The 15,852-nt window shown below is 28.8% G+C and overlaps 1 protein-coding gene across 1 annotated transcript; it reads right to left on the bottom strand.

The window, feature by feature from the left end:
- Window positions 1–14,110: 14,110 nt before the first annotated feature.
- Window positions 14,111–15,562, bottom strand: LOC114716863 (probable ribose-5-phosphate isomerase 2). Its single transcript, XM_028901934.1, has one exon. It carries the CDS (start codon window positions 15,165–15,167, stop codon window positions 14,385–14,387), a length of 783 nt encoding a protein of 260 aa, XP_028757767.1. The 5' UTR covers window positions 15,168–15,562; the 3' UTR covers window positions 14,111–14,384.
- Window positions 15,563–15,852: the final 290 nt, after the last annotated feature.

Genomic DNA, 15,852 nt, shown 5'->3' with positions numbered 1-15,852 from the left:
GAAATTTAAATTCTTCAGGGATTTTCATATAAATTTCAGCATCTAAAGAACTATATAGATATGCTGTAACAATATTCATTAGACACATTTTAAGTTTTCTATGAACTGCCAAAACAATTATATATCTTAAAGTAATTACATCCACCACAAGAGAATATGTTTCTTCATAAACAATACCAGATCTCTGTGAAAACTCTTGTGCTACAAGCCGTGCTTTATATCTAATGGTATTACTTTTTTATTTCGTTTGCGCATAAAGACCCATCTATACCCAACTGGTTTTACACCATTTGGTATGTGGACTACAGGTCCAAAAATTTCATGTTTTGAAAGTGAATTTAACTCTGCTTGAATTGCATCTTTTCATTTTGGCCAATCATCTCTATATCTACATTCTTCAATTGGTGTAGGTTCAAGATCCTCATGTTGATTAATTATTTCAATAGTAACATTATATGAAAAAAATATTGTCGACAACTATATTTTCTCAGTTCCATCTTTTTTCTGTAGTAACATAACTTATCGAGATCTCTTCATTATTTTCAGGTACCTGGGCCTCTTTTGAGGTCTTTTGATTAGTTAAGTTTTGGTCTTCTCCTATATAACTTGCTCTCTCAATTTGACTATCATGACTATTATGATTATTCACTCCTTTTTTTTTTCTTTTTAGGAATTTTATCTTTAGAACTGATTGGTCGATCCTGCTTCAAGCTTGGTTTGGTATCACTTGTGCTTTCTAGTTGTCCTGCTAAGACATTAATTCTAATTGGAGCATTTTCAGTTGGAGTGTGAGATTTAGTAATTCTCTTAGGGTAAATAAATGCATCTGGTAGTTGATTTGCAATGTTTCACATTGTTATGTATGAGGATGTAGATGAGATAATGATAATGCTCTCTATGTGATTTCTTTATCCAGCTGCTTATTACCTCCCCCTAATATTAAGAAAATTGTCTCATCAAAATAACAATCGTCAAAACATGCCGTAAACAAATCTCCCATTAATGATTCTAAATACTTGATTATAAACGGAGATTCGTAGCCAATATATATCCCTAATCTTCTTTGAGATCCCATATTTGTGCATGTGGTGGAGCGATAGAGATAAATACTGCACATCTAAAAATTCTAAGATGGGAACTATTTGGCTCCGACCAAAAGCCAATTGTAATGAGGAGAATGCATGATAACTTCTTGGCCTGATATGTATAATTGTTGCTACATGTAAAATTGCATGTCCCCTCACTGAAATGGGAAGTTTTGTTCTTAAAAACATTGATCTAGCAATCAATTGGAGGCATTTAATGAATAACTCTACTGGGTCATTTTGAGTGTGGATATAAACAGCAGATTTTTCTACTGTTATTCTAATTGTCATGTAATAATTATTAAAAACTTAAGATGAAAACTCACTAGCATTATTGAGATGAATTGTCTTAATTTTATGGTTTGGAAACTATGCTCTTAATCAAATTATTTCAGCAAGTAATCTAGCAAAATGCTAAATTACGTGTTGATAATAAACACACATGGGACTATCTTGTAGACATGTCTATTAAAACCATAAAATATTTGGATGGTTCACATGGTGGATGGATAGGTCCATATATATATCTCTTTGGATACACTCTAGAAATGCAGAAGACTCAACCCCTACTTTTGGCAATGAAGGCTTATAATTAATTTGCCTTGAGAACAGGCAGTACATAAAAAATATTTAAATTGAATAATCTTTTGGCTCTTTAAAGAGTGTCTATGTGAATTTTCAATAATTTTTTCGCATCATAGTTGATTCGGGAGGACCCAACTGGTCATGCCAAACAATAAATGTATTTTTATCAGTAAACTTCTGGTTTACTGTAGCATTTGTCTCAATTGTACTAATATTTGTATAGTACAAACTAGAATATAGTGTCGGTAATTTTTCCATGACACATTTTTCTCTATTTCTTACTATTGTAACATGTAGATATTCAATATTTTTCTCATTTATAGTCTCCACATGATATTCATTTTAGAAGATATCTTTAAAACTTAATAAATTTTTTTGAGACTTAGAAGAATATAAAGCATCGCTGATAACAAATTTTGTTCATATGGGTAATATTATAATTGCTCTTCCGGAGCCTTGAATTAGTTTTGTATTACCCGTTATAATATTAGTGCTTGCACGATTTATTGCAAGATGAGAAAAATATTTTTTTATCTTTAAGTATGATGTGTGTTGTAGCACTATCTATGAGGTATATATCTTCATTCTTCTGCCCAGCAAAAAGAAGAGAAACATCCATATTCTTCATCAAAAGAAAAAAAACTGCATTAACATAAATTTCAAATACATCATAATCAATAATGCTCTTAAAAGAAGACAAGAAAGTAAAAATAAGTAAAGCATAAACTAAATTAAAAGGCATAAATAAAGCAAACTAAAACATTTTCTTTATCAAAACTCTTCTCATCATGATTCTCAAAGGAATCATCCGCCTCCAAATGTGCCATAGCATTAACGTCATTAACATTATCTAGCTCATTGACATCATCATTCGTGTATGCAAAATTTGCCTTCACGTCATTATTTTGAAAAGGCAAATCTGCTTCCATATTATTTGAACTCCTTTTTATGGAGGTCTAATAAAGTTTTGCTAGATGTTCGGGCGTATGATAGGTATGTGACCAGTGTCCTTTCATACCACACTGATAGCATCGATTTTCAACAACTCTTAAAGGGCCATTTTTATCTTTTTTCTGCCCCTTATAAAACCTCACGTAATTATATCCACATAAGCAATAAAATACTTCATTTAAAAATCCATATATATTTCTAGCATTCAAAGGTCATAATTTCAACACATTTTTCTAACATAACAAAATAAACTATTGAAATCCTATAGTTATAGCAAATAAAAATATAACATAGCATGTGCTTGAGAAACATAGAAGGCTTTACGGCTCACTCCATCGGTGCCTTCCCTTGATTCCTACTAGATCCTTCATCTAAAAATGTTAATATAAGGGATGAGATCTAACGTCTTAATGACTATTAAAATTCTAACATATGCAAACAAATCATTTCTGACAAAACAAAATTTGATTTTATGTGCATATATGTTTATTTATGTATGAAAATCATGGATTTATATATTCAACACAATTTCATTTCCAATTTAATAATATACCAACATCATTTTCCAATATACAAAAATAATGCAATATAAATCCCTCTTTACATCACTATCCACCCTTATACTGTTGATTGGAGCCATAGACTAAAACATAGTCCAATATGAACTAATCATTTTACTGAATTATTCTAAACTCACTAATACTGAAGATATGTTCAGCTAAAGATACAGAGCTTAAGTTCGAACTGTGGCTCCCCTCCTTTGCAAATAAAATAAGGAGGTGTCACATGTCTCATAGTTCTAATGAATTCCCAGCCAAAGAAAAACATGAAAGAAGGGGTCTTGACAAATGTCATCTACTATGTACCGAGTGATAGTATACCACATGGTAATTTTTATATCTATGCAAATCTCCTTCTATCCTTAGCTCATCAATGCATGTGTCATATGCAAATAATGTTAAATTAGAAATACATCCTCAAATGTATTATTAAAATAAAATAACAATAAAATTTCTGTATCAATTAACAGCAACTCATTGTAAATCAGTAACTATCAATATATTTAAATATTAATCATAACTAATAGCAATAAATTTTAACAAAATAAAGTAACATATTAAAACATTTATTTGAAAAATCATAATACATACATATATTTCAATATAGTATAATAAAAATTAGTAAATTCACAATATAATCATACACAATTCACATGTACATGAAAGAATTTTTAGAGTTATTTGATACTCTTTAGCTTACAAATATTCACATAAAGATTACTCCAAAATTCTCAAGAGTCTACAAAATGGTACATAAATATTTATTAATATAAAACTCAAAAAATACTCTAAAATTCTAAAACTATCCTATAAGCAAAAATATATTAACTCTTACAAATCTAGCCATTTATAATAGATATAATATTATTTTGAAAATATAATTTACATATAAGACTATTTAAATTTAATAACTTAATTAAATATATCTTTATTACCAAAATATGAATATTTTATATCAAAATACCCAATTATTTATTATAGTCTCATTTGAATTTTTTTTCTCAAACCAAACAACCTTTTTGAATTATAGACAAACCTAAACTTTATTTAATTTCATAAAATTCTCAATTTACAACTTTAAGCTTTTAAAAATTATTTCAATAATAGATCTTTGACCTATTCAATATTCAAACCGATTAAAATCTCAATAATATATTAAATAATTCAAGTAAATTATTTAACTTAAATTTAATTGGTAAAAACATTCTATATCTTTGAATAACAAATTTTTCAACTAAAATCTTAATTTAAAATTCTCAAACAACTATTGAACAAATATAAACTGATTAAAATTTCTTAATAATTTATCTTTAAATTTCTACTGTCATATATTGTCAAAACTCTATATTTACTTCATCCCTAAACTATAAAATTTTCTCTAAACATTATAATGAAACTAATAATATAAATTTTTAAATATATAGAAAATATTTATAGAGAAAATTTGATTAAAAAAAGTATATTTATGTACCTAAATATTTTCAAATCTTGTCTTATCTTTCAAATAGCATGTATTTTTACTTTTTCTTGATTTTCCTCTTTGCCTCTGGCTTTCTTTTTCTCTTCGTCTCCTCCCCCCTTTTTATTCTATTCTCCTTCACCTTCCAACCTCCTTTCTTCATTTACTATTTTTCTATTTTTTTAAACTTCCTTTACTACTCCTCCCCAAAATTCTACTTTCATTTAATACACCCCCTCCCCGAATTTGGTGGAAAAGATGGCTTCTTCTTCTTTTTCTTTTTTTAAATTTAAGTATTAATAAAATATTATGTCATTATTATTATTTTTAGTTTAAATTTTATTTTATTATTATTTAAAATAGTATGCTACACCCACCACTAAGTTTCTTTTTCAGGTGGATATTCAGGCTATAATTGTTATTTCTACCACCATAATAATGGTACCCTGCCATGACCATGGCCTCGGCCACGACCAAGATCACGTCCATGCGCATCATAATTATTGCGTATAGTTACATTTGCTTTAGGGAATGGAGCCGATCCAGTGAGACAAATTTCATGATTTTTCATTAATAGTTCATTATTTTGTTCAACCATAAGAAGACATGAGATTAATTCAGAATATTTCTTAAAGCCCTTTTTACAATATTGCTACTACAGGAGCATATTTGAAGCATGAAAAGTTTTAAAACAATTCTAAAAGTCTTCATCTATTATTTCCTCACCACATAATTTCAATTAAGAATTTATTTTGAAAACTGCTGAACTATATTCAGTCACAGTTTTAAAATCTTGGAGCTTCAAATGCATTTATTCATTACGAGTTTTAGGCAAAATTACCCTTTTTTGATGATCACACCCTTTTTTTTTAAATTGTTCCACAACTTTAACAAATATTTTACCATTAGGTATTCAGCTTTCAACCATTCATGCATATGGTGGCGAAAAAAAATCAGACCCTTAGCCTTGTCTAGGCTAATTGTTTCATTTTCAGATAAAATAGCATTTTCTAGATCTTTGACATCTAGGTGAATTTCAGCATCTAAGACCAAAAACAAATAATTTTTTCCAGTGATATCAAGGGCCATAAACTTGAGTTTGGTAGGATTGGTCATAGATCAAACTAAAATGATAATAACAAAAATTAGAATTATAGTAAATTGATGAACACTGAAATATAATAAATAAAATATTAGAATTCAAAAGTCACTCATAAAAAAATTATTCCTTCAAAATTATAAACAAAAATAAATAAATAATAACAAATAGACACATATGAGAATGGAAAAGATAAAGAACACAAATAATTAGCTACAGTACATAATATAGAGTCAATGTATATAAATATATATAGAGGGAAGGGAAAAGTAGTAATATAAATAAATATATAAATATTACGATAAACTAAGTAATATATAATAACAATTTAAATTAAAAATAAAGATAATGCTATAGTGAAATAAATACAAATTTATAATATAAATAATATATAAACCTATAATTATAGAAATTACATTATATAATCACATATAACACTATTAGGCATTATTATAAATAAATTATATAAACAATACATATAAACAACATAAATAAATATAAACAACTATAATGAGAGAAAAGAAAATATAAACAGTATAAATCATATACATATAAATGTATATGAGAGTCGGTGCAACATAAATAAAATAACACAAAATAACATAGATACCAAATGGAGATGACACATAAATTACATCAATTATAAAAAAAAACATAAAATTTTACAATAGAACAACATAATAAAATGACTTAAAATAAAAATAAAATAATAACATAATATAAACTACAAACGGAGAAAAATAAAAAGGAAAACCATATTAGAGGTACCTATACTTTCTCTCAATTTTTAATTTGGTACCTATGTATTTTTTCCCTTTAATTAAAAATTTAATTTTATCTTTTTAGCAACATTAGCTCTTATAACTTTGTTCTATTGATATTTTTAGTCTCTACATAAGGATTAGTGATGTTAATAGAGCAAAATTAAAGATTTAGTTAAGAACAAAAAACACATAGGTACCAAATTGAAAATTGAGAGAAAGTATAAGTACCTCCAATATGGTTTTCCCAAAATAAAATATATAACAAAATGACAAAATTAAAAATGTAAAAAAAAATAATAGAATAACATTATATAATATAATACATGATAATTGAGAAAAGGGGATAAATTAATATGTAGCCAATGTATAGATATTTATGAAAAGAATACATTATCTTACAAATGTTGTAAATTTTATGTTGTGTGGATGTTCATAACTCCTTAGCCTCTTGGGATTCCTTCTCATGGTTAATGGCATTATACCTTATAACTCCCAAATTGAAGGGTTTCAAGTATTGATTTCCTATAACCTCTAATTGTACAATTATGTTGCTTAATTCCTTTCTTTATGTACTTGTAACTCTTTAGGTTAGTCTTCAATATTGGGGTCCTATAAATAGGACATGATGTACACACATTTGAGACAATGAAGTGAATGAGAACTCTCCCTTAATTTCTCCTCCAATTTCCTCTTATTTTCTCCATCTCCCTCATCTCAATCTTTGTACTTTTCTCATTTTTCATAACACGTTATCAGCACGTGTTTGCTCTGAAGATTTGAGGTATGAGCCCTTTGTAAATTAATATATTCTTATAGTATATGATAATACTTTCAACTAACTTCTCTTTACTCAATTATTCTTTTTATCTTATTATCACGTCTAATTTTAATTTGCTATATATTTGCTATATATTATGTTGTTCTTTTATGTTATTTATTAATTTATTCTTTTTATACATTTTAATTCTATTATCTCCCCATTGTGATATTGTGTTATTTATTTTATTTATTTTTTCATACTTCTTGTTCTATTGTTTGTTTATATATATCTGTTTGGTTTATATTATGTCATTTTATATCTATCGCAGTATTATATATATGATTATATAATGTTATTTATATTTAATTATGAATTTTAATTTATTTAATTTATTTCATTACAATATTATTTAATTTCATTTTATTAAATGGCTAGAAGCCATATGTGATTAGATGACCAGAAGTCATATCATTTTTGCAATTGTTCTTTTGTGAAAGAACACTATGGATGCTTTTAAATGGAATGACAAGAAAAATCTATGGCACTTTGATGATTTGATAGTGACAAATATCAAAGCCCTGAAAGCTACATGGTAACAAGTAATGAAGCCCTGAATGCTATATTGTGACAAGTATTAAAGCCCTGAAGGCTAATAGTTCAAACATCAAATGGCATAAAAGAACTTTATTTGAAAGATTTTTACTATAGTCTGAAGACTAATATTTGAATAAATTGATTATGTGCTACTGAAAGTAAGGAACATGTCTATAAAAGTGATAAAAAGCATGCCCACATTGTACCATTGGAATTAATAATTAAAGGGCAATAATATTTGGTTTTAGCTATTAAACCATAATTGAGGAGATATTGATACCTCTATAGTCAAAAAAAATTATGAGTAAATATCATAATATGACTAGAAGTCATATAGACAAATATATGTACCAATCTATTGAAAGTAAATGTTAAAATTGGTTCTGAAATCAAAAGATCAAGAGATATTATGAAAAGTATGAAAATGTAGTTATAATGCCCAAGGTAATGTCTTATAGAGAAATATGTTCAAATTAGTCAAAGTTAAAAAATATAATCATTAGCCTAGAAGGCTATATCCAGAAGGTTATATAAATTATTTTAAATTTCTTGTGATTGATTGGTAGAAATATATTATTAAGTATTTGATATTAAGATATTGATAAACATTAAAAGTAGTTATTGGTCACTTTGAAATGTTAATTTATTGTGCCAATTTACTTGCATATTTATGAATATGAATTGTGAATATAATTTATTTTCATATCAATAGAATAGCAAAAAAAAATGGTCATATTATGATATTAGTACTTTATTGTGCTATTTGTGCGCAAATTAAAGAGATGATATATTGTTTATATTTTTTTTATTTATATGCTATTTGTATGATCTTAGTTTGAATGATTTATTGTGATTTATTGACAATAAATTTTATTGTGAGCGTTTGAAATTGTTTTGAGTTTAACTAAACAAGAAATTAGTTGAGAAAGAAAAGTTAAGTATTCATACAATGTGTAAGTAATTTTTCAAAAGATATATTTTGAGTATTACAAATTAAATAAATAATATATATTAATGTTAAGAAGTTTTGACAATAAGTTCAATTTTACACTTCATTCTCAGAAAGTTTATTTTAAAAGATATTCTATATTTGTGTTCTTTTTAATTATGAGTTTGTTTATGAGAATAAATTAAGCATGCTCAAATGATAATTATAGTTTAAAAAATTATGATTATTGGATTAATTCAAACATTATTTAATTCTTTAAGTTCATACATTTTGAAAAAGTATAAAAGAAAATTGTATATCTACAATTAAATTAGTTTTTGCTGTGACATTTGAGAGAAAAAATCATATATTTATGTCACCTTTGAAGTAAGAAAATGGAAATTTATTTAACTTTATGAGAAAATTTATTATAAATAGTTGATATTAATTTTGATTGGTTGGACAAAATCATCTTTGCAGTTTGTGTAAATTCTATATATTACAAGTTAAACTTATGATACTTATAACTATTTATTATGATGTATTATGATATTATTAAGATGAATTTGTCTCCTTATTCTTCTAAAATTACTTAGTTCCTGAAGAATTATGTGTAAAAATATTAATATAGTTCCTGAAGAACTAATACATATTTTTTTATGGGCAGATAAAGAATTAATGGTAAAAAAATATGAGCCATTGATCTACATTAGAACTTTGGTTTCGAAAGAGTCTGAAAAGTAATAGCCTAATCGAATTAAAATCCATAATTATATATGAACTAGGAAGTACTTGGACTTCCAAGTGATAGAGGTTATTAGCCTATTATATGCTAGTCACTGTTTTTGAAACACATGGATAAGGACAACATGTTTTTATGAATCACACTTGAGGGGGAGACTGTTGAAATACAAGTGTGAGTTGATGTTAGATAGAGTTTTACTTGAAACTTGTTATAGTAAACCAGAAGTTTACTCGCTTAATTAATGTATAGTTGGGGTGGCTTGTTTGATTATCATAAATAATATATATGATGTAACAAATTATTGATGATTATGTATCAACATTCATTGAAGAACCAGAAGATTCTTCATGAATAGCCACCATATTATATGATCCAAGAAATCATATCCTGCTTATTCTTCATGAAAAATTGATTACATTGATATCACTAGTTATGATGTAAAATGAGATCCAGAAAATTTTTATTGAAAAAGATTGTGAATTTATATCCTACAATTTCAGCGATCAACATGCATTTGTTAGAAAAATAATTGAAAAGTCTACTTAACAGAACGATATGGCAGAATTATTAGACTCCATGAATGGCTAGATCAATACTTTTGAGAACAAGATCTTCATCTTAGGGTTGGCTTGTTTAGTTTGATATGTTGCAACATTTATGCAAATCAAGCCAATAAAATTCTCTCAATGAAATTGACTTTGGTCAGGAGTCAAATACTTTCCATCTTAAAAGTTTGAATGTGCAATGCTTATGTCTATTGATCCACCACAATATACATAAAGATGGATATAAAAAATTGGAATAAATGTTGGGTAAGAACCTCCTTCTTCTTGTTTGTATCTAAAAGAAACAAAAGGGATGTTTCTAAAAGAAGCAAATGAATTGAGGAGACTCATACTGCATGATTAATTGATTGTCATTCGACAAAATTTTCCTAACATGAGGGGGAGAAATTGAGTAGTTGGAAAAGATAACATATAGAATGCATTATTATTATCAAGTATAGATCCTCATATATATGATAGTATGAACCAGAAGTTCATCAAAGAATGCATCCATGAGATATTACAAAATATGTGCCAGATGCTATTACTGACCTAAATGAGTATTACTAAATCTCATATTCTAGTTGAAAATGCTCCAATTAGTATAAATAAAAGTGAGACATGCCTGAAGCATAAGAGATTAATCGGTTCCAATATAATTATATTGAACAAAAAGGAGCATGAAATTTAACAGTTATATTAAGGAGGCATGTGCTTTAACTGAGACATAACTAGTTGGAAAAAAAAAGAGCCCTAGAAGAGGTTCAGGTACCTGAAAAGTAATGAAGAGATCTCAATAAGTTATGTCACAAGAGGAAAAATAGAACCAAAAAGATAAAGTTGTTGACAACGTTTTTGATAATAATATCACGTGATTTTAAAGAGGATCTTATATGAAAGTAAAAATTTGGCCAAAAGCAAAAGGAAAGAAGAAAAGATGCAATGGACATATAATTATTATTTTAATATGTGAAAATTATGGACCTGCAATCAAAACACATCAAATACAAAGTTATTATGTGACATATGAATATTTTTGTGAAAATAAAGAATTTCACAAAGGTCCAGTGATTATGATTAGGCATAATATTTTGTGATGGATGCAATAATTTTTACTAGTTTGGCAGTATATGAAAAATGAAATATGCGTCTGTTAGATATCGTTATAGCCTATACATGTGGCTCACTAAATAATGAAGTTTACATGAGAATTCTTGAGGGATTTAAAATGCCAGAAGCATTTATATAGAAGAAAATCATCCAATGCTTAAAATATTATGTTGAAAAGATAATCTGAGTATACATATCTGGCTTAGAAAAATGTATTAGAAAATAAATAATTTTGTATCTTACTTGACCCGAAGATCAAGTTATTGAATGCATCAATGATTGCAAAATGATTGATTTTGTTATGATAATTTTGTTTGCAAAATATATTCGACTAAATAGATTAGAAGTCCCATATATTTATTCTATAATAATATTTACATATATTGTCAATATTATGGTAAAGATAAGTTTCTGCAGGTATGCATGTGAATAACAAAACTGAGATTGAATATGTAATTCTATGAAACTATTACATAATATCATTTTATTCAAATTAAATTAATTATGTCGATACAAGATATATTATAATATTTTTCAGAATAAACTTTTTTTGCAGTTTTCTCAGTGCAAGTAAAGAATATATTGATAATTCCACATATCTAGAAGATATGTTAGAGGAATACATTTCAATATAATTTGATGACGACGTACTATGCATAGTTCAGCTAAAAAGAAGATATGCTTGAAAAGGCATTGAACAACTTGAGAAATTGGTATACTCTATTATGATAAAATGATAGAGAGTGATGCTATTGACAGGGGGAGTAGAAGTGATGTTGTCATTAGAGGGAGTAAAGATCATGTTGTACTCTTTTCCTTAGCCAAGATTTTGTCTCACGGGGTTTTTCTGTTAAGGTTTTTTTAACAAAGCAGCTTCAATGTATATTGTGTACTCTTTTTCCTTCACTAGGATCTTGTCCCACTGGGTTTTTCCTAGTAAGGTTTTAATGAGGCACAATATTTGTTTATGAACATCCAAGGGGGAGTGTTGTAAATATTATGTTGTGTGGATGTTCATAACTCCTTAGCCCCTTGGGATTCCTTCTCATGGTTAATAGCATTATACCTTATAACTCCCAAATTGAAGGGTTTCAAGTATTGATTTCCTATAACCTCTAATTGTACAATTATGTTGCTTAATTCCTTTCTTTATGTACTTGTAACTCTTTAGGTTAGTCTTCAATATTGAGATCCTATAAATAGGAGATGATGTACACACATTTGAGACAATGAAGTGAATGAGAACTCCCCCTTAATTTATCCTCCAATTTCCTTTTATTTTCTCCATCTCCCTCATCTCAATCTTTATACTTTTCTCATTTTTCATAACAACAAAGAGTTTATACTTCAAATCTTCAGAGCAAGGTCGTACTAATAACGTGTTATAAAACTAGAAGAAATAAGGATACTAGAGAGTAGAAAAGAAAACAAGGATAGAGAAGACAATGATCTTTTTTCATTCACTTTGTTTCATGATCCAAATACCTTATGCATGGCCTCTATTTATAGGCCTCCAAATATTGAAGTCCTATACTAGGGTTACTAAGGAATAAAGTACATCATAATGGCATTAACAATGAGAAACTCCTTTCAAGTCATTGATTGAAGAGGTTGTGTAGTTTATGACATTTGAAGGTAAGAAATCCTATAAGAATTCTAAGGGTTAGGGGTTATAGGCATCCATTTATGCAATATTCATAATAATAGTTTTATTTTTATTTTATTTTATTTTATTCTTTTGGAAATAATTATTTTTTTGTTTATTTTATTATATTGGGATAGAGCTTGAAATAATTTAGCGAATGTAGATATAAAAAATTTAATTAAAAATTTGACTCATTCTATTAATAATCATATCGTTGACTAAATATGTTTAAAAATGTTTGAAATATGTGTATTAAATATTAAAAAAAATTTCAAAATTTTTAGATAATTCTTATATTAAATAAGGATATTTTGGTAAAAAAATTGAAAAGTCAAACTTAAAGTTAATGATAAAGTAATGTTTAAGTGGATGAAAATAAATTTTTAATTATATATGGGAGATTTGTGTAAGATACATTTTAATTTTAAGAGAAACTTATACCACTTTTATACTTAATACAAATTACTTGTAAGACATTCTTGCATATTAAGAAACATATTTCAAATTTTATTCTTTATTTTTATATTTACAAATCATCCCTATATCTTTCCTTTTTTTTCTTTTTTAAATAAGAATTAAATAAAAAGAAAATTAGAAAGCAATTTAAACATGTTATGAATGACTTACATTTAGAATATGATTTCAAAATGGATATGAGGTTTTAATAATTTTGGTAAAATAACAGAGTAATTAGTATATTTTCCTTTTAAAAAATTATAGTTAGGATAGGGAGGAATTGAGTCAATCACGTACTCTTGTGATAATTCATGAACGCGCCTCACAAAAGTCTGAGACTAAAGATTTCTGGTCGTCCAGAATCCCGTGAAGCACGCACGTTCCGTAATCCTCAAAGTCAATATTCCTTCCAAGCAACAAATTTGAACCCTCCAATTTGGATACAATAAAGCCATCCACTACAGCGGAAATTCGTAATCAATTTCCAATGAAATGCCCCCCCCCCAAAAAAACTTTTTATAATCCAACATGAACAGTAACTAAATGACCATCTTTTTAGTTATACTACTTCTTATTTTAATTATAAGACTTTATTTATAATTTATAAATAACGTTTTATAATTAGGACCGAAAATAAAATAGTTTATAAACGAGATTAAGGTTGAAAATAGTAGTAGTTATAACTCATCCTTAACCATTTATGTCTATATTATAGATTTTTTTTAATTATTCATATCCTTAATTAACATTATTTTCTGTTCACCAACTATGACACATCAACATCAGCAAAAGGCATTGGGGGGCAAAAAAAAAAAAAAGCCAAATCTGAAAAATCTTCTGAATTCTCATTTCTTTTCTTTTCCAACTTGAATGCTTAGACTGGGGTCAAATAGCAAAACTTGTGGGAGAATATGGACATTTCCTCCAAGGAGATCAGATAATAAACTCTTCCTGATTAAATATTGCGTCAGATGTTTAACTTTCTCCAGCTTCGCGCTCTCAACACAGTACAATTACTACAGAAACATCAGAACACTACAAAATCTGAAGTTATTGAGAATTTCAAGGTTTTATTATGGTCTGATAATCTGATTCAACCTACTTATTTTTCACTGTTACACCAAGTTCACCTGCTACGATAACAGTTGTTGCCATGTCCAGGAACATTCCATGTTCTGCAACTCCAGGAAGTCGCAGAATTGCGTCATTGGCAGCCTCCAGATCACCAATACTACTCTCGAAATACAAATCCACAATGTAATTCCCATTATCGGTGACGAAGGGTTCATCGTTTTCCCCGAAAGTTCTCAACTTTGCCACACAACCTGAATCTTCGAACAGTTTTTGAAGCCTTGAAGCTGTGAATTTCCAGCAAAATGGTACAATTTCAACTGGCATGGCCAATCCACTGCCTCCCAAATACTTGACCAGTTTTGACTCGTCGACGATGACGACGAATTTCTTACAAGCGCCTTCTATCATTTTCTCTCTCAGGAGCGACCCGCCCCGGCCTTTAACCAAATTCAAGTACGGGTCGACTTCGTCGGCGCCGTCGATGGCGAGGTCGATGACGGGGTGAGCGTCGAGATCTGATAGTGGGATTCCCACAGACAAGGCCTGTTCGTGGGTCATCTTCGATGTGGGTATTCCTACGATGTTCTTGAGCTTGCCCTGTTTTAAGAGCTCGCCGATTCGGGCCACCGCGTGCTTGGCCGTTGACCCGGTTCCGAGGCCCAGGACCATGCCGGACTCGACATACTCCACGGCCTTGTAGGCGGCGATTTTCTTGAGCTCGTCTTGGGTTAGAATCACAGACGAAGACGGAGATGGAGATGAGGAAGGAGAAGAAGGAACCAGAGGACCTGTCTCAATGGCTGCCATTTTTTGAACCTTAAAAACACTAATGAGCCAGTTAATCTAGGGTAGGAATGAAATCAAGACAGAAACTTTAACAGGGAAGAAGCAAAATCAAAGGAAAAAGGATAGAAACCCAGTAAGATATCAGGTGAAAAAATCCCAGAATGGATCAAATCAAGACACAAAATTGAGAATTTGGGTTATGGGTTCAAGAGAAACGAAACTACAAAAGCAACCCAGAAGAAAAGAGGAAGGGAAAATCTGGGAAAATATGAGGAAAGAGACGAAAGAGATGAAGTTGGGCGACAGTTAATGAAACATAATGTGTGGTGGTGAGTTGATGAGGAAGGAGAAGTACGTGATAGAGTGATAAGGTTGGATGGGGTGTGGAGGCGGAAGAGGCAGAGGAGGGTTTATAAAGAGGAGACAGGTGGGGAAGGAAGAGGAAGGGGAAAATCGAAGACAGTTCAAAAACATTTGCATTGAAAGAAATTTGGCCCATTGTGCACGGTGGAGAATGGAGATTCGCCGAAAGAGCATATAGTCTTGCACGCTGCACCTGCGGAGTTTTATATGCGTATGGAAAACGATTATTAATTTATTTTTTGACCCGCAGAAAACGATTATCTAGTTTTTCAGCCGGGGAAAACGATTATTTATAGGAAAATTACTATATACTGGACAAGGAATATAATTAGAAAGAATTACA

This window comes from Neltuma alba, unplaced genomic scaffold, assembly GCF_004799145.2.
Source record: "Neltuma alba isolate B1F8T4 unplaced genomic scaffold, ASM479914v2 tig00011696_pilon, whole genome shotgun sequence".
In the NCBI taxonomy this organism is placed as follows: Eukaryota; Viridiplantae; Streptophyta; class Magnoliopsida; order Fabales; family Fabaceae; genus Neltuma; species Neltuma alba.
The sequence above is the reverse complement of the archived record's forward strand: the minus strand, read 5'-3'. Positions and strand labels throughout refer to the sequence as shown.